General features: G+C 45.4%; 1 protein-coding gene across 6 annotated transcripts in view; it reads right to left on the bottom strand.

Annotated features, from left to right (window-relative positions):
* Positions 1-27,299, bottom strand: part of eps15l1a (epidermal growth factor receptor pathway substrate 15-like 1a) — a 584,484-nt gene that overhangs the window by 315,056 nt on the left and 242,129 nt on the right. For 5 of the 6 annotated variants that reach the window (XM_038777805.1, XM_038777809.1, XM_038777810.1 and 2 more), the window contains one exon: positions 2,838-2,910. In XM_038777805.1, the coding sequence (XP_038633733.1) occupies positions 2,838-2,910 (73 nt within the window). The remainder of the gene's footprint in view (positions 1-2,837; positions 2,911-27,299) is intronic. The other variant, XM_038777806.1, reaches the window with a different exon arrangement.

The following is a 27,299-nucleotide window of genomic DNA, read 5'->3' as shown; positions in this document are numbered from 1 at the left end:
CTCTGACATCTGCCCTATATCTATCTCCCCTCAATTTAAAGCTATGTCCCCTCGTGCTGGACATCACCATCCGAGGAAAAAGGCTCTCGATGTCCACCCTATCTAATCCTCTGATCATCTTGTATGCCTCAATTAAGTCCCCTCTTAACCTTCTTCTCTCTAACAAAAACAGCCTCAAGTCCTACAGCCTTTCCTCATATGATCTTCCCTCCATACCAGGCAACATTCTGGTAAATCACCTCTGTACCCTTTCCAATGCTTCCACATCCTTCCTATAATGTGGCGACCAGAACTGCTCACAATACTCCAAATGCGGCCGCACCAGAGTTTTGTACAACTGCAACATGACCTCATGGCTCCGAAACTCAATTCCTCTTGTGGGTTGTGGGTTTCTTCAGCACCATTTGGGCAGCACGGTAGCACAAGTAGATAGCACTGTGGCTTCACAGCGCCACGGTCCCAGGTTCGATTCCCTGCTGGGTCACTGTCTGTGCGGAGTCTGCACGTCCTCCCCGTGCCTGCGTGGGTTTCTTCCGGGTGCTCCGGTTTCCTCCCACAGTCCAAAGACGTGCAGGTTAGGTGGACTGGCCATGATAAATTGCCCTTAGTGACCAAAAATGTTCGGAGGGGTTACTGAGTTACGGGGAAAGGGTGGAAGTGGGGGCTTAAGGGGTTGGTGCAGACTCGCTGGGACGAATGGCCTCCTTCTGCACTATATGTTCTCTGTTCTATGTCAGCGATCCTGAACATTGAGCTGGAGCCCTGCCCTTTGGCGGCTATATTTGGGGTTTCGGACTTGCCAGAGCTGCGAACAGGTTTTGGGGGGGGGGGGGGGGGGGGGGGCAGACGTCCTTCGCCTCACTGGTTGCTCAGAGGCAAATCCTGTAGAGTTGGAGGCTGGTGACGCCACCTAGTGCTCGGCATGAGTTAATAGTAATTTTGCACCTTGAGACAGTCAAGTGCACCATGAGAGGGCCAACTCAAGGGTTCTACCAAAGATGGCAACAGCGTATATTGTCTTTCAAGGAATTGGTCACTGCTAGTTGTTAGAGGTGGGGTGTTTCTTGGTGACTAGATTATTTTAATTAACTGTTGTTAATTAAAATGTACAAAGTCTGTTTACAACTTAAAACATGGGGGAGAAAGTTTGCGCTTGAGGCAGCATCGAGTGAGAAAAACAACAGCTTCTATGGATTTGGAGATCTCTTAATCCAGCATTCATACTGAAAGGAAAGCTATACCCTGTCTGGATTGAATTCTTGCCCGGCTCTATCGGTCACAGGGATAGGGGCATTTCATTCTGGATGCATACCCATTTCATTTAAGCCGGGAACAACTGGTCAGGCAGAGGAGTCATTGAACCTAAAAATCAGAGGGGGGGGAAGGTAGTGGGGAGAGATGGAGAGAATAGTTTCCCCCTTCCCTACTTTGTCTGATCTCACGTGGTTTCCTGGTTCTTTGGACTTCTCACACATCAGCAGCTGCCGCAAACTAAATAAAGATGTCCAACTATACAGCATAATAAGGCATATGGGATTCTGGGATTTATAAATAGAGGTATACAGTATAAAAACAAGGTGGTTGTCATGACTGCATTGAATATAGGGCAAAACTGTAGCACAGTATTTAGTACAGTTGCTTCACAGCGCCAGGGTCCCAAGTTCGATTCCTGGCTTGGGTCACTGTCTGAGCAGTCTGCACGTTCTCCCCATATCTGCGTGGGTTTCTTCCGAGTGCTCCGGTTTCCTCCCACAGTCCAACGGTGTGCAGGTTAGGTGGATTGGCCATGCTAAATTGTCAAAAAAGGTTTACTGGGTTACGGGGATAGGGTGGAGGTGTGGCTTAAGTAGGATTCTCTTTCCAAGGGCCAGTGCAGACTCGACGAGCCGAATGGCCTCCTTCTGCACTGTAAATTCTACGATTCTATGATTGATTTCAACAGTAGGGAAGAAAGCATGATTGTGTATTTACAACTCTTGAAGAACAAGAGGGCAAGTTCGGGCACAGAGTGAGGCTAAAAATGGCTGTGACAGAGAAAGTTTGAAGGCTAGAAGTGATATGGGAATTACCCAGACAGTTTACTTGTCTCCAGCACAAGTGTACCCTCCCCAGATATGAGGGCAATAATCCAAACCTACATTGGACTTCAGCAAAGGGGAGGTTGTGGCATAGTGGTATTGTCACTGGACAAGTAAAGCAGAAACCCAGGGTAATGCTCTGGGGACACAGGTTCGAATCCCGCCACTGCAGATGGTGAAATTTGAATTCAAGAAAAAAAATCTGGAATTAAATGTCTAATGATGACCATGAAACCATTATCGATTGTCATAAAAACCCATCTGGTTCAGTAATATCCTTCAGGGAAAGAAATCTGCCCATCATTATCTGGTCTGGCCGACATGCGACTCCAGACCCACAACAAAGTGGTTGACTCTTAACTGCCCTCTCAAGGGCAATTGGGGATGGGCAACAAATGCTGGCACAACCTACAGTGTCGAGGTCCCATGGCGGATTAAAAAAAATATCAAAACATATTCTGTGCCAATTTAGGGGTCGAAACTTCATCAGTCTGTCCCAATATTAATTTTCTCGTTAGCTCTTATTCTTCTCACTTCCGTTTCCCAGTGTCTTGCATTGTCCATAGCAGGGAGGCTTCTTTCAGTTGCTTAGTGATCCACGTCTAAAAGATAGAAACACCACAGGCAATGCCTAGCTACTGCGCGGGGGGTGGTTATTGAGCAGCCTACTCTAGGCCAAAAATAATGTCTAATTCGTCTACGTTCACAAATACACCAACAGAATGAGGACATTAAGATTCGTATAGGCAACACACGTACCTGTACCTCATTAGTTTTCTGCCTGATGGCCTCCTCTTTCTCTCGGATGTCCTGTTCTAGTACATACTTCTCCCTGTAACAAACACACCATCATGCATCCTACATACACAAAAGTACATTAAAAAGAATACAATTGAGAAGATAGCTGAATGGATTATTATTTTTAAGGGTCATATTGGACTCAAAGCATTTATTAGTTCTCTCTCCATAGATGGTGCCAGGCCTGCTGAGTTTTCCCAGCATTTTCTGTTTTTATTTCAGATTTGCAACATCAACAGTATTTTTCTATCAATGCGTCGAGTAATTGCTGAAATGGCACAAGAAAATAATATCAAATGCTGCAGCGCTGCTTCACAATATGATTAGGCAGAGTCAACACAGATTTATGAGACAGAATTCATGTTTAATAAATCTATTGGGAGTTTTTTGTAACTAGCAAGTAACTACATGCTGCATTTGAACTAGTGCTTTAAACCTAAATAAGGGCAATTATGAGGGCATAAAATCAGAGCTAGTAACTGGCAAATGTGCTTTAGAGGTAGATCATTATAGGTTCAGTGGCAGACATTTAAAGGGATATTTCAGAATACACACTCCGATGAGAAAAAAAAATTCCAAGGCGAGGTGGGCCTTTCACCTGTAGTTAACTAAAAAAAGTTAAAGGTAATATTAAACTTAAAAAACATATATTTGCAGGTCAGAAGATTTAAAGAATATAAAGAACATCAAAGAATGACAAAAAGTTTGATAGGGAGGGGAAACTAGAGTATGAGGGAAAACTAGCTAGTATTAGAAAGATATATAGCAAGAGTTTCTGTAGATCTTTACATAAGAAAAAGAGTTAACCAACTGAGTGTTGGCCAGATAGAAGGTGCGCCTGGGGAATTGATAATGGAAAGCAGGGCTATGGCGGATGTATGTTGCATCAGTCTTTACTATAGATGACACAAGTAACATCCCAGGAATAGCTGTAAATCAATAAATGGAGGAGAGAAGAATTCAGGAAAATTACAATCACCAGGGAAGTGGCATTGAGATTGTTGGGTCTGCCGGCTGACAAATCTCTGGGTCCAGATGAACTTCATCTTAATGTCTTGACAGAAGTAGCTATTGAGATTGTTGATGCATTGGTTTTAATTTTCCAAATTCCCCAGATTTGGAAAGGCAAATGGAAAGGCAACTTATTATCTAAATGGGAAGAGACTTTGGGGTGCTCTGATGCAGAAGGATCTGGGTTTCCTTGTGCATGAGTCACAGAAAACTAGCATGCAGGTACAGCAGGTAATAAATAAAGTGAATGGAATGTTGGCATTTACAGCTAAAAAAAGAATATAAAGACAAGGAAGTATTGTTGCAACTGTACAAAGCATTGGTGAAATCGCACCTAGAGTATTGTGCACAGTTTTGCATCCCTAACTTGAGGAAAGATGTAGCAGCATTGTAGGCAGTTCAGAGGAGGTTCATTAGATTGATTCTAGAGATGAGGGGTTTGTCTTATGAAGAGAAATTGAGCAGTTTAGGCCGATACTCTCTAGAGTTTGGAAGAACAAGGGGAGATCAAGTTGAGGTATACAAGATGATAAAATCTATGGACAAAGTAGACGTGGAGTCGACACTTCCTCTCATGGGGCATTCTAGAATGAGAGGTCATAGTCTCAGGATAAGAGGTAGCAAATTTGAAACAGATGAGGAGAAACTACTTCTCCCAAAGGGTCATGAATCTGTGGAATTTGCTACCCCAGAGTGCGGTGGATGCTGGGACAGTGAGTAAATTTGAGGAGTCAGATAGTTTTTTATATAGTAATGGGTTGAAGGGTTACAGAGAACGGGCAGGATAGCGGGGCGGTGGCCATGATGAGATCAGCCATGGTCGTATTGAACAGTGGAGCAGGCTCGAGAGGTTAAGCTGCCTACTCCTGCTCCAAGTTCTTACGGTCTAAGATAGAACTATTCTGTCTAATTCCACCTTCCAGCTCTTGGTCTGTAACCCTGTAGATAACAGCACCTCAAGCACAAAGCTGGAGTTCTTGATTAACATGGGGATTGGGGTTATGGGGAGAAGGCGGGAGAATGGGGATGAGGATCATGTCAGCCATGATCGAATGTCAGAGCAGGCTCAATGAGTTGAATGGCCTAATTCTGCTCCTATATCTTCTGGTCTTATGGAGAAGGTTCCAATAGTTTGGAAGATAGCAGACTTAACTCCTTTATTCAGAAAGAGGAGACAGAAAGCAGGAAACTATCTGAGAGCCTCTAGAGGCTGGTCCGTTGGGGGGGGGGGGGGGGGCGCACACAGAGTCTTGCTTTATGCAGACGACCTGCTTGAGCGGAGTCGGGGAAAGGGCAGGCTGGCGCTGCCAAATTCTAGTAACTATTACTGGGCAGCAAATATAGCCATGATCAGGCAGTGGGTGTTGGGGGAGGGGTCGACATGAGAGCGTATGGAGGCGGCTTCATGCAAGTGTACCAATATGGGGGCGTTGGTAACTGCGCCTCTGCTGTTCCCACCGGCACGGTACCCCACCAGCCCAGTGGTGGTGGCAGCCCTGAGAGTCTGGGGGCAATGGAGGTGACATGTGGGAGCAGAGGGAGCATCGGTCTGGTCCCCAATCTGTAATAATCACCGGTTTGCCGCGGGAAATATGGATGGGGTGTTCCGGATATGGCGGTGAGCACGGATTGAGAGGATGGGGGATATGTTCATAGAGGGGAGCTTTCAGAGTAGGAGGGCGCTGGAGGAGAAGTTTGGGTTGGCGAGGGGAAATTAATTCAAGTATCTGCAGGTGCGGGATTTCCCACGTAAACAGGTGTCAACCTTCCCGCTCCTACCGCTAAGGGGGTAGTTTCCAGGGGGTGGGTAAGAGAAGGTAGCGTCTCTGACATTTACAAGGAACTTATGGGGTCAGAGGAGACGCAGACCGAGGAGCTGAAGGGCAAGTGGGAGGAGGAGCTGGGATGAGAGATAGAGGATGGTCTATGGGCTGACGCGTTGAGTAGAGTCAACGCGTCCACAACATGTGCCAGCGGGAGGGTGGGGGGGGGGTTATTTTAGCTTAGAGTAGGGGGTTAATAAAGGTGGGACCTGCAAGGGAGGGAGACGGCTTTTGCACTATGTTTATAGTTTCATGTACATTGTTTATTTTGTTGTTGATATAATACCAAAAATACCTCAATAAAATGTTTATTAAAAAAAAGCAGGAAACTATAGACCATTTAGCCTAACATTTGTGGTAGGAAAAATGTTAGAAATCATTATAGAATCATGGAACCCCTACAGTAGAAGGATGCCATTCAGCCCATTGAGTCTGCACTGATCCTCTGAAAGAGCACTCAACCTCGGCCCACCCCCACACTCTATCCCCATAACACCACATAACCTCGTATCTTTGAAAATTAATGGGCAATTTAGCATGGCCAATCCACCTAATCTGCACTACTTTGAACTGTGGGAGGAAACCCACGCAGACACAGTAAGAATGTGTAAACTCCATACAGACAGTCACCCAAGGCTGGAATTGAACCCGGGTGGTCCCTGGTGCTGTGAGGCTGTAGTACTAACCACTGTGCCACAGTGCTGCCCCATCCATTATTAATGATGCTACATAGGATTCTTGGAAAGATTCTTGGAAAAATTCATGGCAATCAGGCAGAATCTACACAGTTATGTGAAAGGGAAATCATGTGTAACAATTTATTGGAGTTCTATGACAGTGTCACGTGCTGTGGATAAAGGGAAACCGGTGGATGTACTGTACTTAGATTTCCAGAAGGCATTTGATAAGGTGTCACATCAAATTTTGCTGCAGAAAATAAAAGCCATGGTGTAGGGGGTAATTTATTGGCATGGATTGAAGATTAGCTTAAAAGGGAAACAGAATTAGCATAAATGAGTCTTTTTCAGATTGGCAGGATGTGACGAATGATGCGCCACAGCAATCAGTCTGGGGCCTCAACCTTTTACAATTTATATAAATGACTTTGATGAAGGGACTGAAGGCATGGTTGCTAAATATCCTGACGACACAGATAGGTAGGAAGGTAAATTGTGAAGTGAACATAAGGAGGTTACAAAGGGATATCAATAGGTTAAGTGAGTGGGTAAAGATCTAGCAAATGGAGCATTATGTGGGAAAATGCAAAATTGTCCATTTTGGCAGGAGCAATTAAAAAAAATCTTGTCATCTAAACGGTGAGAGATTAATGAGCTCTGAATTGCAGAGGGATCAGAGTGTCCTACTGCATGAATCACAAAAGATATACAGATACAGCAAGTAATTAGGAAAGCTAATAAAATGTTATTGTGTATTGTAAGGTGAATTGATTACACAAGTAGGGAGATTATGCTTCAGCTTTACAGGGTATTAGTGAGACCACATCTAGAGTATTGTGTACAGTATCGATCTCCTATTTAAGGAAAGATGAAATGCAGTAGAAACAGTTCAGAGAAGGTTCACTAAACTAATCCCAAGAATGGACGAATTGTCTTATCAGGAAAGGTTGCAGGGGTTAGGTTTGCATCCACTAGAGTTCAGAGGAATATGAGGCAACTTGATCAAAACCTTTAAGATCCTGAGGGTTACCGACAGGTTGGATGTGAAGTGTAAGTTTCCTCTTGTGGGAGAATCTAGAATTGGTGTCACTGTTAAAAATAAGGGGTCACTCATTTAAGACAGTAAGAAGTCTTACAACACCAGGTTTGTTTCAACTCACTAGCTTTCGAAGTGTAGCTCCTTCATCAGGTGAGTGAAGAGGTGAGTTCCACAACCACATAACCTGGTGTTGTAAGACTTCTTACTGTGCCCACCCCAGTCCAATGCCGGCATCTCCACAGCCAAGAAGATAATTTTTTTCTCTCAGAGGGTCTTGAGTCTCTGGAACTCTCTTCCTGAAAACACAATGGAAGCAGAATCTTTGAATATTTTTAAGACAGAGCTTCTTATTTAACAAGGAGATGAAAGGTTATCAGGGATAAGCAGGAATGTGGGGTTGAGGTTACGACCAGAACAGCCCTGATCTTAAGACCATAAGACATCGGAACAGAATTAGGCCACTCGGCCCATCATGTCTGCTCCGCCATTCAATCACGGCTGGTATTTTTCTCATCCCCATTCTCCTCTTATGGAATGGCAGAGCAGGCTTGCGAGGCCAAGTGGCCTACTCTCGTCACTAATTCGTGTCTGTATGATTTTTAGAAGGCATTCGATAACATTTCACACAAGAATTTGTGACACAAGATTAAGGATTGGGGTAACAATATTAGCATGGAGACACGATTGGTTAAAAGACAGAAAACAAAGAAGGAATAAATGGATCATTGTTGCAAAGGCAGAGTGCAACTAATGGAGTGCCACGTGCTTGCTCCTCAGCTATTTACAATTTATAGGAGTGACTTAGATAAAAGAGATCATGATGATGCAAAGCTAAATGGGAAAGTAAACTGTTAGAAGGCAAAGAGGCTGCAAATGGAAATAAACTGGTTAGGTTATTGGGCAGGGAAGGAGATGAAGCATAATGTGGGAAGCATCAAATTATCCACAAGAATATAATTTAAAAGATGAGAGGTTAGTAAATGCTGAGATTTGGATGGCCTTGTACAAAACACAGATATCATGCAGGAACAGCAATTAGGAAGAAAAATGGTAGGTTAGCATTTATTAAAAAGGGATTGGAGTAAATTCTGGCGGGGGGGAAATTGGAGACCTTGCATGCTCGGCCTATGTATTCCTCAAAACTATAAGAGGTTGTATCATTGAAACATAGAAAATCAAGAGGTTTTACAGGGTAGATGTTGGATGGAGTCTAGAACTAGGGGGTTCATTATCCCAGGATAAGACGTTGTTCATTTAGAATGGAGACCAGGAGAAATCTCTTCACAGCACGGTAACTTTTTTTATTCAGGTTTTTCATTTTATACAATACAAATTAAAAGTCTGTGCAGACCAGATCCAATTTACAAAAGCCAAACATTGGAAATAACCCCAAGACCCCAATGCCTTAACACCACCCCCACCAATCCCCTTCCTATTTCTAATTTTATTTTAAAATATTTTTATTGAATTTTTACATCTGTACACGATACAACAGGTGAGCAACATGGTTTGTATGTACAATTTACATGTTCTCCGTTCATTGACCATCCCCCCTCCCCCTTTTGTGTTGTTTGGGCTCCAAAGAGCCCATAATGGCTCTTTCTTCTGCCGTAGATTTGTTACTTTTGCCCCTATGGCTTTGGGGGGGGAGCCTCTGGCCCCCTCCTTGGTCTTTTCCTGAACCCGAATCCCTCCTGATATTTCCTTGGGTTCCTCCTCTGCTTCGCCCCTCCCCTCCTTGTTCCTATCTGCCCTCATTGGCCCCCCGCCTTCAATCCTATCCCTCTATTGGCCTCGAACAGGTCTTGGAAGAGCCTGATGAATAAGCCCCTCGCTTTGTGGAAGCCCTCGTGGGTCTGCCCACTGCTCGTGGTCTTTCCCTCCGCTTCTGCCATCTGTGGCCTCTCAAGCTCCCGTTTGCTGGCATGATTCTGTCCTTTCGCTTTCTTAATTGTGGATGAGATACACCCGAATTTTCGGGCTAATTTCAACTAAAAGTGCCTATTTGGCGATATTCTGGTGGAGAGCCACCTGATGTGCGTCTGTTCAGCACATAAGAATAAACTTTATTATTGGCACAAGTAGGTTTACATTAATACTGCAATGTCGCCACAGTCCGGCACCTGCTTGTGGTGATCTACCACTGTATATATATGTGTGTGCTTATATTAGGGGATGTACGACAGTACCTGTATTACAGGTTTTCCGGTAAGCCCCTGCCGGCTAGCTCCGCCCAAAGGGAGCAGTATAAATATTCATGTTCCCCTGGGATGCCATTCTACAGCTGCAGCCGAAGGAATAACATCTCACAGTAATAAAGCCTCTCTTGTACCGATTAGAGTCTTTGTGTGTAACTGTTAGCGCACACTGCTCAGGTACACTGAGGGAGAATTCAGAATGTCCAATTCACCTGACATGCATGTCTTTTGGGACTTGTGGGCAGAAACCAGAGCACCCGGAGGAAACCCACGCAGACACAGGGAGAATGTGCAGAGTCCGCACAGACAGTGACCCAAGCAGAAATCGACCATGGGACTCCTGCGCTGTGAAGCACTAATGCAAGCCACTGTGCTACGTGTACATCACCGTCGATGGAAATCAGAGGGTTGTTACTTTTTCTAACTAGAGCTGTGGGTGCACCATTTTCAAGTATGAAATCGATAGAGTTTTGGGAATAAAGGGATACAGGGATAGGGCAGGAAAGTGGAATTGATGTCTTGATATTATTGAATAGAGAAGGAAGTTTGAGAAGTCGTATGACTTACTCTTCATCCTACTGAATATATTTCAAGAAAAGGAACCTGCCATCTCTACCTTATCTAGTCAACATGTAAATCTAGTTTGTTAATGCTGAATGCATTTGCACACCAAGGAATGGCTTTGCCAATTTCATCACATACAAAGAATAAATAATACTTTTAAATCTATAGTGGCTTGTGATTCCACCAGTTACAAGCATTGTACAATGAACAGTCTCAACCTCACCCCATAAAATTCATCCCACGCAAATAAACAAAAGTGAATGACTGTGGCAATCAAAATTCAAACACCGTTAATCTTTAAAACACAGGTTTCAAGTCAGATGCCTAACCTGATTTTTAAAACGCCACCTATTTAAGACCTGTGGACTTGACATGACCTTAATCTCTTTCTCGCCTTCCAAGGAACTGATTCTTAGATAGCAGATAACCATATATAACAGAATAAAATGTCTACGCAATCCCAAAATTCCTGAGGACAGCAATTTAAATCTTGGAGAACTTCCAAAAAATAGGCACCGTGAATATCTTTCAATAAACATTTCTGTAAACTTGCACAAAATAAGCCTGGATCCTTACTGGTGAACATGATTCAGCTCAATACCAAGTGGTGCATTTGTCCAGTCAATAGGGGATGTCCAGTCAACATGTTTGACATTTATCTGCACACTTTCATCCTTGCGCTCTAGAATACAAACCATCAGGCAGGTTCACATTCGCATTTCAAAAGAGTTCAATGAAAACATGTTTGTTTCCAAAGTGCAAACAAGGCAACCTACTGCGGGTCATGTGGCTGACACCACACTGGAACACAGAGCAGTTGTGGTTTCTGTGGTTCTGGAGCTCTCAGAACTCATTTACAAGAAACCATACATAACTACCAATCACCAAAACTGTGTTAGTTTTCTTTTTAAATTAAAAACATTTCTCAACCGAAATGAATGCCCTGCTGTCTGCAGCTCCACCAATCAGGATCGGATGAAATATTTTGGAGTTTGTGAAAGGTATGACATGTACAGGTAAGGATTAGACCTAGCTATTTTTTTAAATTTAGAGTATCTAACTTTTTGTTTCCAATTAAGGGGCAATTTAGCATGATCAATCCACCTACCCTGCATACCTTTTGGGTCATGAGGGCGAGACCCACACAGACACGGGTAAAATGTGAAAACTCCACATAGGCAGTGACCCAGGGCCGGGATTGAACCTGGGACCAAGGCACTGTGAGGCAGCAGTGCTAACCACTGTGGCACCGTGCCGCCCTGACCTGGCTATCTTAACATTAAACTGCAGGTGGTGACGGTGATTATCTGTCTCCTTGTAATCGTTTCTCCAATGCTGCGAATGACAATGTTGGGGAGAGATTCATTTGCTTTGGAGTTCAATGGCCTCATTATCCGCAAAAACCCAACTTCATATCAATGCTCGATACATGATTATATATAGAGCAATGAAAATATCTTTCCCCTGATGCGGCCATCAATTCACACGAGACGATTAGTAGAAGTGAACAGTGGTTTTAATAAGCTAGATCTGCAACTGCTCTGTACTGAGTGCTACCTACAGGCTGCAGATTTATATGCCACCCCCGAGGGGGCGGAGCCACAGGCAGAGCCCTCAAGGGCATCAAAATAATACAATACAATAGTGGTGAATTGTAGTAGCAGTACGTTCACCACATCCCCTTCATGAGTTCCAGTTCTCAGCTCCCGTGTACATTCCTATTTCAGCTCCAATAAGTATCTAGTGCTTAATACCCTTGCTGGTGTAGCATTAACCACTGACCAGGATCGATTCTGATCTCATTATCAAGTATTCCCACTCAAATATGCTGAACTGCATAATACCCTTAACAGGTTTAACTGCAGTATACATTCCAGATTGTGCCAGGACCCAATAAAGTAACATTGGTAGCATGTAATAACTTGTTCAGTAAAGCCTGATGTCTCTATTAAATTGCCTGCTGTTTGTTGCACAATGTTTTAAGAATTACCATTTCGCTAATATGCCAGACGACTACTAACATCATGAAACTAAAAATCATGCACTGATAGCAAAGTAGTGAAGGGCATTGGAGAAGAAAACAAAACACCTTCTTGCCTGCATTCCAGCAGAGATCTCATACAAGTCAAGGTTATTATGTGGTAATATACTTCTCTGCTGCACCTGTGATTCCAGGATAGCATTGTCTGGTATTTGTAACAATATTTGGGCTATCTGATTTTCAAGTTCCCTGAAACTGTGATCACATCCGCTTCTGATTAGTGCAAATACCACAGCTTTTCCATCTGATTGAGAGTGCATCAGAATGATTTATAGCCTTGAAAATTGAACAATTCCTGACATGAACAAGATCTGTAAACAAAATTTCCACAAAACTGCATCCCTTCCATCAAACTGATACTTGTATTCCTGTACAACTTACAAGAATTGCATGCAAACTAAATGGAGGGTTTAATAAACAATACTGTATGTATGCATCAAGCTTCTGGAGGTGAATTTGCAGAATTATTGGTTGCATTCAAAGCTCGCCTTCTGGTCTTAATATATCTTTTTTTGCATAAAAATCATGTAAAACAAAAATCACGTGCATGCAAATACATGCTTTATCAAATCTTCTTGAAAACAGGATTTATTACCAATTTAAAACTTCAGGCTTCATCAACAAGGTAATTTGGAGGACAAGTTTCTGCATGTTTTTCCAACAGTTTGGAACGAAAAAAACAAATCACCAATAAATGTTTATAACTGTCATCACATAAGAATGGTGTTAAAAGGAGTTGAACAGTATCAACTGCATATCAAAGCATGGAAGTTGATCATCTCCATCTGCAGAAAGAGATGACTGGTTTTCAAGCCAGAAAGGAAAAGGGAACGGCCAATTGTGTATAAATAAACAGTCCATTTTTTCCATAGTACCAAGACTGTTCAGATTAACGACAATGGTTTTCTCTGGTGCTGCAAATTCTCAGGCAATATAACTATTTAATGAACATTACAAGATTACATCAGAATAAAAAGTTTGGAGCAGGGGCACAATTTAAAGAAAACTAGTTGATGCCTCATGGCATTATTGATTCACGATGTTTATTGTAAATTTGTCTCCCCAGCAGGTACCACAAATCTGATCAACTGGTTTACAGGGGCCAAATAACTGACATTAGCAAAGACAAATAAAATGTTATGGTCATATTCTTGGCAGAGATCAGTCACAGCATTCAAAACCAATGAATAGTGGTGATCATATAAATTAGGTTACTGACAATTTTCAGCACTAGATAACGCGGATGACTAATGACAGTTGATCTTTCCAGTCACACTGGTCCACTGGACCAATCACTGTACCATTAACAAAAGGCAGTGTTCAAAAGTGACACGAAAAAAGCCAGGTACTATATTTTTTCCTCAGGCTTGCAATATTGCTTGTGGCTGCAGACAGCTGGTTAAACTCATATCACAGTGGATGCCAAATCATCACATTGTGAAAACCATTTGGAGGACACAAGGTTCTAGCTCTCCAAGAAACTGAAAAGCAGAAGACATCATTAGTAATATTTGAATATTGCCATCTGGTACACTACCCTTTCATAGAATTTACAGTGCAGAAGGAGGCCATTCGGCCCATCGAGTCTGCACCGGCTCTTGGAAAGAGCACCCTACCCAAGGTCAAAAACCTCCACCCCATCACATAACCCAGTAATCCCACCCAACGCTAAGGGCAATTTAGCATGGCCAATCCACCTAACCTGCACATCTTTGTACTGTGGGAGGAAACCGGAGAACCCAGAGGAAACCCAGGCACACACGGGGAGGATGTGCAGATTCCGCACAGACTGTGACCCAAGCCGGAATCGAAGCTGGGACCCTGGAGCTGTGAAGCAATTGTGCTATCCACAATGCTACCGTGCTGCATTAGTGTCATGTTATTCACCTTGGGGTAACACGGACTGCAATTGGATGCAGTTGTACTTGAAAGTAAACTCCAAACTGTGATGTTAGTTCAATACGCTTTATTGAACTTATTAAGCAGTGCACACAGTTCTCTGTGGGTTTGATACTCTACTAATCTAAGTATGCTTACTATAACGAACTAGACCAGACTAGCTCTGAGCCATGTGTAGAAGGTGCTAACTGATATATACACCCTGACTGTCACTACAGTTGTCACCAGTGGAAAGAGGCAGATTGTTGATGCCTTGTGTGTTTTGTAGTGGGAGACCACCCTCTAGTGTTATGCCTGGTGATTGGTTGTGTTCTGTCCTGTGTGTTGATTGGCTGTACTGGGCGTCTGTCGCTGCCTGTCTGTATCTCATTATGTGCATGAGTGCATATCATGACATCTCCCCTTTTTAAAAAAAATGTTGGTTGCTTGGAGCATATGCGACTGTATTTACATGTGTAACTATTTACATTAAATGGCGAGTGGATGAATATATACATAAAAGGTGTCTAGCGTACAGATACAGAACAAAATTTACAAGATAAATGTCTATAAATCCAATCTTTGGGGCTTGCGTCTGATCTTTGTCGACCGCCTGAGAGGTGGAGGTGAGGACAACGGCGCCTTGACAGGCAGGATTGCTGCCAGATTGGTGGCCTTATGGTGCGAGGTGTCCAGAGGAGGCATAACAACATATGGAAAAGTAGGATCTGGTGATGGGCAGGCAACTTTGCGCAGTGCCCTTCTGTTGCACCTGACAATGGAGCCATCAGCCATACAAACAACAAATGACATGGGAGCAGCCTGTCGAACCACAACAGCTGGAGCTGACCAGACTCCATCAGGTAGCTTGATCCGAACAGCATCTTCGGGGATAGCACAGGCAAGTCAGTAGCATGAGCATCGTACGTCAGCTTTTGCCGGTTCCAGAGTTGCTGCATCTTTTGCAGCACTGGGAGGTGATCCAGGTCTGATAGGTGTATGGCTGGAACAGTCGTACGCAGGTCTCTATTCATGAGGAGTTGAGCCGGAGACATACCGGTGGACAGAGGGGTTGCCTTGTCCGCCAACAGCGCACAGTTGAAGTCAGAAGCAGAGTCCGCAGCCTTGCAGAGCAGTTGCTTCACTATATGGACCCCTTTCTCAACCTTCCCGTTGGACTGCGGGCAGTGTGGGACTGAGGTAATGTGGCTGAATTGGTACGACTTGGTGAAATTGGACCACTCTTAGCTATGGAAGCAGGGACCATTGTCACTCATGACAGTGAGTGGAATACCATGCCTGGCAAATGTCTTCTTGCAGGCCTTGATGACTGTCCTTGATGTGAGGTCTGACAGCTTCACAACTTCCGGGTAATTTTAGAAGTAATCTGTGATGAGCACATAGTCACGTCCATTGGCGTGAAAAAGATCGATTCCCTCCTTGGACCACGGAGAGGTCCCGATCTTGTGTTGCTGGAGTGTTTCTTTTGTTTGAGCAGGCTGGAAACGCTGACAGGTTGCACAATTTGAGGACCATGCTGGATATGTCCTGGCTGATTTCAGGCCAATAGACAGCCTGCCGGGCCCTGCGTCTACACTTTGACACCTAGATGTCCCTCGTGGGTTTGTTTGAACACTAAGCTCTGCAGACTGTGAGGAATAACGATACGATCTAGCTTGAGGAGGATCCCCTCGTCGACTGTAAGGTCGTCCTTCACATTAAAGAACTGAGGGCATTGCCCTTTTTGCCAGCCATTTGCAAGGTGGTGCATTACACACTGCAGAAGAGGGTCTTTGGCAGTCTCTTCACGAATGCTGATCACTCTTTCATCTGAGGCCGGGAGGTTTCTGGCACACAGCTGCACCTGAACCTCAATCTGGCGGCTGAGGTCAACCTGTTCATAGGGCGAGGTGATGCACCGGGACAGGGCATCCGCAATTATCAGCTCCTTGCATGGTGTGTATACTAACTCAAAAACGTACCTTCGGAGTCAAAGGAGAATGCGCTGAACCCTGGGCGTCATGTCATTCAAGTCCTTATGAATGATATGGACCAAGGGTCTGTGGTCAGTCTCCACTGTGAATGTTGGTAGACCGTAGACGTAGTCATGGAACTTTACAATGCCGGTTAGGAGGCCCAGGCACCGTTTTTCTATCTGGACGTACCTCTGTTCAGTAGGAGTCATGGCCCTTGACGCATAAGCAACTGGAGCCCAGGATGAGGAGTCATCCCTCTGGAGGAGCACCACACCAATGCTGTCCTGGCTTGCGTCCGTGGAGACTTTTTTTCCCTGTCTGGGTCAAAAAATGCAAATACCGGAGCAGTGGTGAGCTTTGCCTTTAGCTCGAGCCACTCCGCTTGATGTGTGGGTAGCCACTGAAATGCAGTGGACTTCTTCACCAGATGCCTGAGAGCCATGGTGTGTGAGGCCATGTTGGGAATGAATTTTCCCAATAAGTTCACCATTCCGAGGATGCGTAATACCACCTTTTTGTCTTCCAGGGTCTTCATGGCGTTAATGGCCTTGACCTTGTCAGAATCTGGTCGCACACCCTGCTGGGATATCTGGTTGCGCAAGAACTTGATGGATGACATGCCAAAGGAGCACTTGGCCTTGTTCAGCTTGAGGCCGTTTGCGTGGACACGTTGAAAGACTTGTTTGAGATGAGATGTTCTTTGGGGGTCGTGGACCATATGATTACATCATCTACGCAGACACGCACACCCTCAATGCCCTCCATCATCTGCTCCATGATCCTGTGGAATATTTCAGAGGCTGAGACGATGCCGAACGGCATACAGTTATAACAGTACCTGCCAAATGGTGTGCTGAACTTGCAGAGCTTCCTGCTGGATTTGTCCAGTTGTATCTGCCAGAAACCACGTAATGCATCTAGCTTCGTGACGAACTTGACGTGTGCCATCTCACTGGTCAGTTCCTCCAACTTCGGGATCAGGTAATGTTCCCGCATTATGTTCTGGTTAAGCTCTTTAGGATCTATGCATATCCGCAACTCTCCTGAGGGCTTCATCACACAGACCATCGAGCTGACCCAGTCAGTCGGTTCCGTCACTTTGGAGATGATGTCCTAGTGTAGGAGCCCCTGCAGCTGTGCCTTTAAACATTCAGAGGAGCCGGCACCCAGCTGGTGCATGGATTTCAGGCATGGCGTCAGGCCCGAGTAGGATCTTGTAGCAGTATGGCAGAGTACCCATTCCATCAAACACATCCAGATATTGAGCAAGGATGTCATCAATGTCAGCCTGAAGATCCACATTGGAAGAAGACATGGCATGGACTCGCTGTACGAGGTAGAGTAGCTTGCATGCATGGGCACCAAGCAGGGATGCCTTATCAGGCTTGACGATTTCGAATCGCAGTGTGTGACATTGATGGTCTTGTTGGAGACGAATAGATGACAAGATCCTAGTGCAGTTATGGCATTGCCATTATAATCGAGGAGCTGGCAAGCTGGTGGAAGAATTTTGGATTGCTTTTTAATGCGGTCAAAATCAGCTTGAGAGATGAGATTGGCAGAAGCACCAGTGTCCAGCTTGAACGGTATGCTGCATTGATTTACGTGTATGACAGCATGCCATTCGTCCACATTGGGGGATACGTAGGCGTCTTGCTGAATTTGAGGAGGCATACTCACATGTAGTGATGATGCCCACACAATATGGGGACTCCAGGCAGTCGTCCTCTGGATCAGTAGTGCTACCAGGATCAGAATCCAGTAAACCTTGCTGTACACATCGAACACTCTTGCGTTGAAATTCGGATCGCTGGTGGTACAGACCTGCACAGGGCTGCATAATGTCCAGGCTTCCCGCAATTTAAACATTGCCTGCCTTTTGCAGGGCATTGCCACTTTAAATGGGCGGTGCCGCAGTTCGGGCACGTCATGACGTTGACGTCGTTACGCTCCGTGCGTCGTCGCACATGCATAGTGCAGTCAGCCGACGTTCACACCTGTGCAGTTTGGTTTTCGGCCGCTTCGTTCTCCTGTTCGTGTTGCTCATGCCTGGTGCCCCGGGAAAAGCGCGCAAAATGGCCGCTACCATCGATGCTAAGGCTCTGCATCCGGGCGATGGCCTGTACACTCTCTGCCTCGTGGGTGGAAAGTTTTTCGTATTCTGCCGATTTGAGATGGGAGCACCGATTTCTCGCATGCTCATGCACTATACATGTCTCGATTGCGATTGGCAGGGTCATGTGTTTATTTTTGAGGAGTTACTCCCGCAAGGAATCGGCGTGCACCCCAACCACGATCTGATCCCTGATGATGGAATCAGCAGTGTCACCATAATTACAGGACTGCGCTAATATACGGAGATGAGTTAGAAAGGATTGGAAAGGTTCATCCTTACCCTGAAGGCGTTGCTGGAAGATATAGCGCTCAAAGCTCTTGTTTGTTTCGACTTCACTATGACTGTCGAACTTCTCTAAAACGGTCTTGAATTTGGTCTTGTCCTGGCCGTCGGTAAAACTAAGTGAGTTGAAAATCTGGATGGCTTGGTCCCCCACAGTTGATAGGAGCAGCGTGATTTTTCTGGCATCGGATGCATCGGCGAGGCCTAAGGCCTAAGGCCTCAATGTAGAGAAGGAACCTTTGCTTGAAGACCTGCCAGTTTGGAGCCGAGATTGCCAGAGATCCGTTACTGTGGAGGGGCCTGGATCTTTTCCATGCCGCTGGAAGGCACTTGCTGGTCGTCACGGAATCACTCAAGGTAAACCACTTAGAGAAAGTAGACTACTGGTACCATGTCTGTTATTCACACTGTTGTAACACGGACTGCAACTGGATGTAGTTGTACTTGAAAATAGACTCCAAACTGCGATTTTAGTTCAATACGCTTTATTGAACTTATTATGCAGTGCACAGAGTTCGCTGTGGGTTTGACACCCTACTAATCTAAGTATGCTTACTATAACTAACTAGACCAGAGTAGCTCTGAGCCATGTGTAGAAGGTACTAACTGATATATACACCCTGACTGTCACTACAGTTGGCACCAGTGGAAAGAGGCAGAGTGTTGATGCCTTGTGTGTTTTATTGTGGGAGACCACCCTCTAGTGATCTGCCTGGTGATCGGTTGTGTTCTGTCCTGTGTGTTGATTGGCTGTACTGGGTGTCTGTCACTGCCTGCCTGTATCTCATTATGTGCATGAGTGCATAGCATGACACTTAGTACAGCCATTTGGAAAAGAGAGAGAAATTCCAGGCTTGCCCACATCCCCAACCAACACCAGCCAGGATCAGAAATGTGGAGTGAAGGGCAATCTCTGCTCTGCAGTGTAAACATCTTCAGGAGACAAGAAGAAAACAGGAGGTGGGTTGGGGCTGGTCTGGGAGAGACGAGGGGGCTAATCTGGAGATATCGACAGAGTAGAAGAGTATTGCAGAAAAGAGAGGCATGTTGTCAAAGGTTTCCATTTTGCACTCAACGGGACAGATTTACAAGAATACCAACTGTAAAGGGAACAATTTATAATCCTGTAGTTGTGGTCCACATTGGGACAAACAACATAGGCAAGAGGATCTGTTTAGGGATTATCAGGAACTATGAACAAAATTAAAGAACACATCCTCAAGGGTTATAATCTCTGGATTACTACATGAGCCACGTGCAAATTGGTATAGGAATAAGAAAATTAGGGAAGTAAACTCTTAGCTAAAGGAGTGGTGCGGAAAGAGGGGTTCCATTTCATGGGGCACTGGCATCAGCTTTGGGATAGGAGGGATCTGTACCATTGAGACGATCTCCACAAACTGATCTAGGACCAGTGTTCTAGCGGAAAGGATAAATAGGGTGGTCACAAGGACTTTAAACTAGCAAATGGGGGGGGGGGGGGGGGGGGGGGGAATAAAAGGGTAAAACTACAATAAGTATATTGGTTAATGGGAACCAAAGCAGGTCAGCATGTGAAGAGAATGTAGAGGTTAATGGGATGAACAGGCAGTGCCAGTCTAACGACTACAGAGGAGAATGGAAGCGTAAAAAAATCAAAATGTAAGATGACTGTGGGAGTTAAAGTTGGGGTGAGGCTGAGTGTTATCAGAGATTAATAAAGGAGGTCAGAATGTGTGGAAAGCAAGAAAATCCTGCAAGGGAAAGACAAATCAGTACGACATATTTAAAAACCTTGTACCTTAAATGCACACAGTACTGGGAATAAGATCAATGAGCTGACGGCACAAATAGAGACAAATGGGTATGATTTGGTGGGGATCATTGAAACGTGGTTGCAGGGAGACCAGGACTGGGAGTTGAATGTTCATGGGTACTCCATATTCCGAAAGGATAGACAGGATGGAACAGGAGGCACAGTTGCTTTGTTGATTAAAGATTACATCAAGGCTGTATTAAAAAATTATATTAGGCACTAAGGGCCAAAATGTTGAACCAATCTGGGTGGAAATAAGAAACAAGGCAAAAAAACACCTTGGTATGTGTAATTTAGAGGTCCCAGAGCAATGCTTCCAAAGTGGGGCATAGTGTAATCCAAGAAATAATGAGGGCTTGTGAGAAAGGCACAATGGAAATAATGGGTGATTTTAATATGCATATTGACTGGATTAATCAAATTGGCAAAGGTCGCCTCAAGGGAGATTTCATAGAATGTATGAGGGAGTGTTTCTTAGAGCAATATGTATGGAGCCAACCAGGAAGCAGGCTGTTATAGATTTAGATTTAATTTTAGAGGATAGGACAGCTGATGAACAGTGGCGGGTGTTCAGGGAGATATTAAATATCTCTCAATTAAAGTATATTCTTAACATGAAGAGGAATTGTAAAAGGAAGAAAAACATAAAACATTCCATGGCTAAACAAGGACGTCAAGGAAGACATGAAGGCAGAAACTAGGGCATAATATACTACAAAAGCTAGTGGTAGGGTGGAGGATTGGTGCCTGCTGTTGGCCCTGGCTTGTGCTTCTCTGCTTGTTGCCATTCCTTCTGTTCCTTCTTTTATCCTTTGGTTTATCCCCTGTTGTTGTGCCCCTTATGTCTCGCAAGCACTTTGTGGGATTTTTACTCCGCCTCCCCCTTCCTTCCATTACTATCCATGACGCCCACCCCCCCCCTTCAAAAATTTGATTATCTTCATTTGGAGAAATTCCGACAGGTCGGACAGCCAGTCTACAGCTTCGGATTGTGCTATAAGCAGGATTCTTCGGCAGGCGATTAAGGAGGCATTGGCCTCCCCTCCCCATGAAGAGTTCTGACTGGTCTGATACCCCCAAAACTTATGGTCGCTTATAAAGTCACAAAATAATACTCATGGTCGTAATGTGTCGCCCAAAATCTAGTCGGGTACAGTACTCCAAACCAAATCGGTCGCCTGCACAATAACACCTTGTCAAAACAGGCATGCCTCTTCGCCAGCTCCTCTCCAATGTCCTGGTAAATCTGGACTCAATTACCCTCCCATTCACCTAACAAGCAGGTCTTTCGGTTACGTGGCGTTATGGGGATAGGGCGGGGCATGGGTCTGGATAGGGTGCTCTTTCACAGGGATTCTATGATTCTTCTCCTTGTCCAAAAACATGTGCATCCGCACAATCACCGCCTGCGCCGGCTCCCAGGCCCTCGGCTTCTGCCTCAAGGACCTATGGGCCCCGTTCACCTCTGGGGCCTTGCCCAGCACCTTCTCCTCCGCCAACCTGGCCAACATCCCCTAAACATACTTTGTGGCGCTCGTTCCCTCCACACCCTCAGGCAGACTCATAATCCGCAAATTTAGTTGTCCAGACCTATTCATAGAATCATAGAATTTACAGTACAGAAGGAGGCCTTTCGGCCTATCGAGTCTGCACCAGCCCTTGGAAAGAGCACCCCACTTAAGCCCGCACCTCCAACCTATCCCCGTAACTTAGTAACCCCACCTAACCTTTTGGGACACTAAGGTCAATTTAGCATGGAGCACTTGGAGGAAACCCATGCAGACACGGGGAGAACGTGCAGACCTATTCGCCTATTCCATCAGCTTAGACCGCAGCGACTTGCATAGATCCCACAGGAGCCCGACCTTCGTCTCCAAAGACACAACCCAGTCACTCTGGTCAGACACCACCTTCTCCATCTCGTGAATCGTCGACCCCTGCGCTTCGAGGCACTTTTCCACCCAAACCAGCGATCAGCGAAGAGGTGTCACTGCTCTCTCTATCGCCTTCAACCACTCACTGTGCACCTCCTTCCTCCTTTGTTGAAATTCTTGCTCGAGGCTTTCCTACTGACAACGACCCCCCCTCCCCGATAGTTTCACAATTGGTGCTGCACCATAGGTCTCCTCCAACTCCTTAGCCAGGTCTTTCACTGTCTTCTACCGGATCTGATAGTCAGTAGACATGCCAATCCAGGGGAGAACTTCTTCCCTTACACTTTCCACTCCACCTTTCTGCCAAAACGCTATGGACTCTTTTTAAAAACAATTTAGAGTACCCAATTCTTTTCTTTCCTATGAAGGGGCAATTTAGCATGGCCAATCCACCTATCCTACACATCTTTGGGTTTTGGGGGGGGACACCCACACAGACACTGGGAGAATGTGCAAGTTCCACATGAACAGTGATCTGGGGCCGGGATCAAACCCAGGACCTTGGCGCTGTGAGGCAGCAATACTAACCACTGTGCCACTGTCTCTCCTCCCCCCCCCCCCCCCCCCCCCCCAATCTCTGTGGATTACCCAAGCAAGAGGCTACAACTTATTAATCTTAGCAATAAAAAGATATGGTGAGCAAGCTCAGAAGGCACTGAAAAGGAAATAGGAACCTTTGGAGAATATGCATTTTTACAGTCTGGATCCTGCCTGCCAACGACAGAGGGAGGATGTCCCACTTCTTCCTCACCCTACTCACCAGACTAGTGTAGTTAAATCCATGGAACGATGGCCACTTGCGAGCCACCTGGCTACCCAGATGACAAAGGCTACTGAAAAGGTGATACCTCCAGATCAGTTCCTCTCCCTTGAGGGTTAACCGGAAAACATTCACTCTTTTCCAGTTTCAATTTGCATCCTGAAAAGGAGTCAAAGCTCCCAAGTAGTTTCATTATTTCATCCGTAGAGGAGACTGGGTTTGTAATATCTAGAAGCAGGTCGTTCTCTCTCACTCTCACGTTCTCTTGCTTCTTGCTCGCTCTCTCTCTCTCGCCTTGCTCTCTCTCGCGCTCTTTTCCGCTCCCTCTCTATCTCGCTCTCTTCCCTTCCATCCATCCGAGGATCTCAGCGCTATCGCCAATGGCTCAATTGCCAGCGGAAATAGGAGTGGCAACAAAGGACATTACAGCCTTGTACTCCTACTTAATGAGATGTCCCGAACTTGAAGTGTTGGTGCGTATACTGGCTGTAGGGGCACTGCAAAGCAGCCGGCCCCACAAAATGAATTTCTGCCCAAGACATAACCTCCCCAAGTCATCAAAGAGGTATTTCCACTCCTCCGTGTCGAACACCTTCTCCGTGTCCAAAGACACAATCACTTCTGGTTTGAAAAGCGGAGAGGAGGAAAGGACAGCATTCAATAATTGCGCACATCATCCGATAATTGTCGACTTTCAATGAAACCTGTCGGTCATCTCCGATCACCCCCAGAACACATGGCTGCAAATACAGAACCATCACCATAGCTATCAATCTGGCATTGACGTTCAGGAGAGAAATTAGTCTGCAAGAACCATGAGGGGTCTGGGAGTGTATAGGGGACAAGGACACTCGTGACAAGGAATCATTCACCATGTCCACTATCACTGGTGTTAACTGGCTTGCAAACATCTTGCAAAATTCGATGGGAAGCCCATCAAGACCAGGGAGCTACAACTACAGGATCCTCCCCCTCCCACATCCTTTCAAGCCTGTTAGAGATGTTCCTCACCCTGGCACTGGGCAGGCAAGATACCATACGGGCTCTTGGTCCTGCTTGCAAAGGATGCCATCAGTTCCCTAATTATAGAATCCCCTACATCTCCCACTTGTCTTTTTGCTCCACCTGCTTGAATGGCCTCTTGTACCACGGTGCAGTGGTCAGTTTGCTCATCCATCCTACAGTCCTTTTCCTCATCCACACAGGGAGCAAGTACCTCGTACCTGTTGGACGTGGTCAAAAGCTGAGACTCCTTCATTTCTGATTTCAGGATCCCTCTACCTGCCTCACGCGCAGTCACAACTTGCTGTTCCTGACCACTGGCCAAATTTGAGGTACTTAATCTACAGGGCGTGACTGTCTCCTGAATCAAAGCGCCCAGGTAACTCTCTCCCTCTTGAATGTGCCGCAGTATCTGAAACGCATTAATTCTGAGCCGAAATTCATCGAGCAACAAACACTTGCTGCAGATGTGGTCACTACAGCTCACAATGGGATCTGCCAGCTCCCACATCATGCAGGTCCAGTACATTGCCTGCCTGCCTGCCTAGCCATCTTTACTTAGTTAATTAATTCATTAATTAGTTTTGCCATGTTTCTTATCAAATTTAGCACAGAATCCCTACCAGTCAATCTGGTCACAGCTTTCCTGTGATGTCAGTTTTATTGAATTCCCGATATTCACTGCTCCGATGATCCGTGCTCCCTGGAAACTCGGCTATGAATCCGAGCTAAGTTACTTTATATACTCATCGCTCCGCGATTCGTCCTCCGAGACTGCTCCGTGGAGACTAGGCTGTGAATCCCCGAGCTAAAATGCTCCGCCCTCCACGACAGCTCATTTTAAACTGGTGGTTTGAATTGGCATTTTGTTTCACATCATAGCCAGTGTGTGGAGATCTGCAATAATCCCATTTTCTAAAGATTTCTTTAACACTGCGATTTCAAAATAAATTTATAATCCAAGTAACTCCCTCTTCCACCACCTCACCGACTCTCTCTTCCATGAATGCTCGAGTGTTCACCGGGTGCTCTCACTCTCCACTGGGAATTTATTGTAGACACTGCTCTTCCCCAAAGGGGTGGTTTTCCCCCTTCTCCTTCTACCTCTTAACTATTTCTGACCTGAATTCTACAGTCAGTCATAACTGCCTAATGCCAAGAGAGATGAACTCATATTATTGTACCTGTAAAAATGTTAGTTACCGTTGCTTGTAAAATAGTACGGGGCAAAATTAACTGTGGTAAGTGGGTAAGTACAAGTACATTAACCTTTTCAGCACACACCTCAGAACAGAATTGACAGGGCAGCATGGTGGTGCAAGTGGTTAGCACGGTTGCTTCACAGCGCCGAGGTCCCAGGTTCGATCCCAGCCCTGGGTCACTGTCCATGTGGAGTTTGCACATTCTCCCCAAGTTTGTGTGGGTTTCGCCCCACTATCTAAAAGATGTGCAGGTGGATTGGCCATGCTAAATTGCCCCTTAATTGGAAGAAATTCATTGGGTACTCTAAATTTATTTAAAAAAAAGAATAGAATTGAGGAAAGATTCAGCTTACAAATTTTGACATCCAATGCTGAGTTTTTTTAAAAACTACAAAAATCTGATACTGCATGCTGTCCATCCTTGGTTAGTCACTTTCACCATATTCTGACAATCTCAGTCCCAACAATTCAATGTTGTGTATAATACAGTCCTGTTTTTGTTAGGTACAAAGGGATTGATAGCTAAGGGGAATGGAGTTGAGATACAGATTAGCCATGATCTAATTGAATGGAAAAATAAGCTTGAGGGAGAATGGCCTACATCTGTACCTATATCCCAGTCAACAAATGACTTGAGAAAGGGCAGATATTCAGGACAAGAGAGACAGAAATAATTCGAGGATAAAACAAAGAGAGAGACAGATATATAGGTTCCAGTGGATATTCTGATGTATAATTTGGATATTGACCACAACTGATGCCTTCAAATGACCCAAAACATGAGGAGAAAGATCATTAATATACAAACATACAAATTAGGAGCAGGAGGCCACTCGCCCAAACCTGCTCCATCTTTCAATGAGATCACAACTGATCAGATTTTAACCTCAACTCCACATTCCTGCCTACCCCCGATAACCTTTCACTACCTTGTTGATCAAGAATCAATCAACCTCAAGAGTGTACGGCCAAAATTCCACCAGCACATCTCCTGTCCCACCAGGGGCGACAACACTCTTGACCACTGCTACTCAAAAATCAAGGACGCCTACCGTTCCATCCCCCGACCGCATTTTGGGAAATCAGACCATAAGACTGTGCTCCTTCTCCCGGCTTAAAAGCAGAAACTTAAGCGGGAGAATCCAGCTAAGAAGGTTGTGCAGTGCTGGTCCGAGGAGACAGAAGAGCTCTTGCGTGACTGCTTAGAGACAGTGGATTGGTCCATATTTAAGAACTCAGCGACTAACTTAAATGAGTATGCCACCACCGTCACAGACTTCATCAGCAAATGTGTGGACGACTGCGTGCCAAAGAAAGCAGTACGTACGTTCCCCAACTGGAAACCATGGCTCAACCGCGAGATTGACTCCCTACTGAAGGACAGATCTGAGGCGTTCAAGGCAGCCGACCCTGTCCTATACAAGAAATCCAGGTACGACCTCCGCAAAGCATTCTAAGATGCCAAGAGAGAATATCAAACTAAGCTAGAGTCACAGACAGACTCTCGGCAGTTGTGGCAAGGACTAAACAACAAGCACGGTAGCATTGTGGATAGCACAATCGCTTCACAGCTCCAGGGTCCCAGGTTCGATTCCGGCTTGGGTCACTGTCTGTGCGGAGTTTGCACATCCTCCCCGTGTGTGTGAGTGGGTTTCCTCCGGGTACTCCGGTTTCCTCCCACAGTCCAAAGATGTGCAGGTTAGGTGGATTGGCCTTGCTAAATTGCCCTTAGTGACCAAAATTGCCCTTAGTGTTGGGAGGGGTTACTGGGTTATGGGGATAGGGTGGAGGTGTTGACCTTGGGTAGGATGCTCTTTCCAAGAGCCGGTGCAGATTCGCTGGGCCGAATGGCCTCCTTCTGCACTGTAAATTCTATGTATGTAACATAACGAGCTACAAAGCGAAGCTGAGCAGTATCTCTGGCAGCAGCGCACCCCTCCCCGATGAACTTAATGCATTCTATGCTCGGTTTGAGCAGGTAACCAACAATCCGCTGTTGAGTGCCCCAGCAGCCCATAATTCACCCATACCCACCATCACAGTTTCCGAAGTCAGATCGGTCTTCCTGAAAGTGAACCAACGGAAGGCGACGGGCCTGGACGGGATCCCTGGTCATGCACTCAGA

The sequence above is a fragment of the Scyliorhinus canicula genome, chromosome 18 (genome assembly GCF_902713615.1).
Source record: "Scyliorhinus canicula chromosome 18, sScyCan1.1, whole genome shotgun sequence".
In the NCBI taxonomy this organism is placed as follows: domain Eukaryota; kingdom Metazoa; phylum Chordata; class Chondrichthyes; order Carcharhiniformes; family Scyliorhinidae; genus Scyliorhinus; species Scyliorhinus canicula.
Note: the sequence above shows the minus strand (reverse complement) of the source record. Positions and strands in the feature narration are given on the sequence as shown.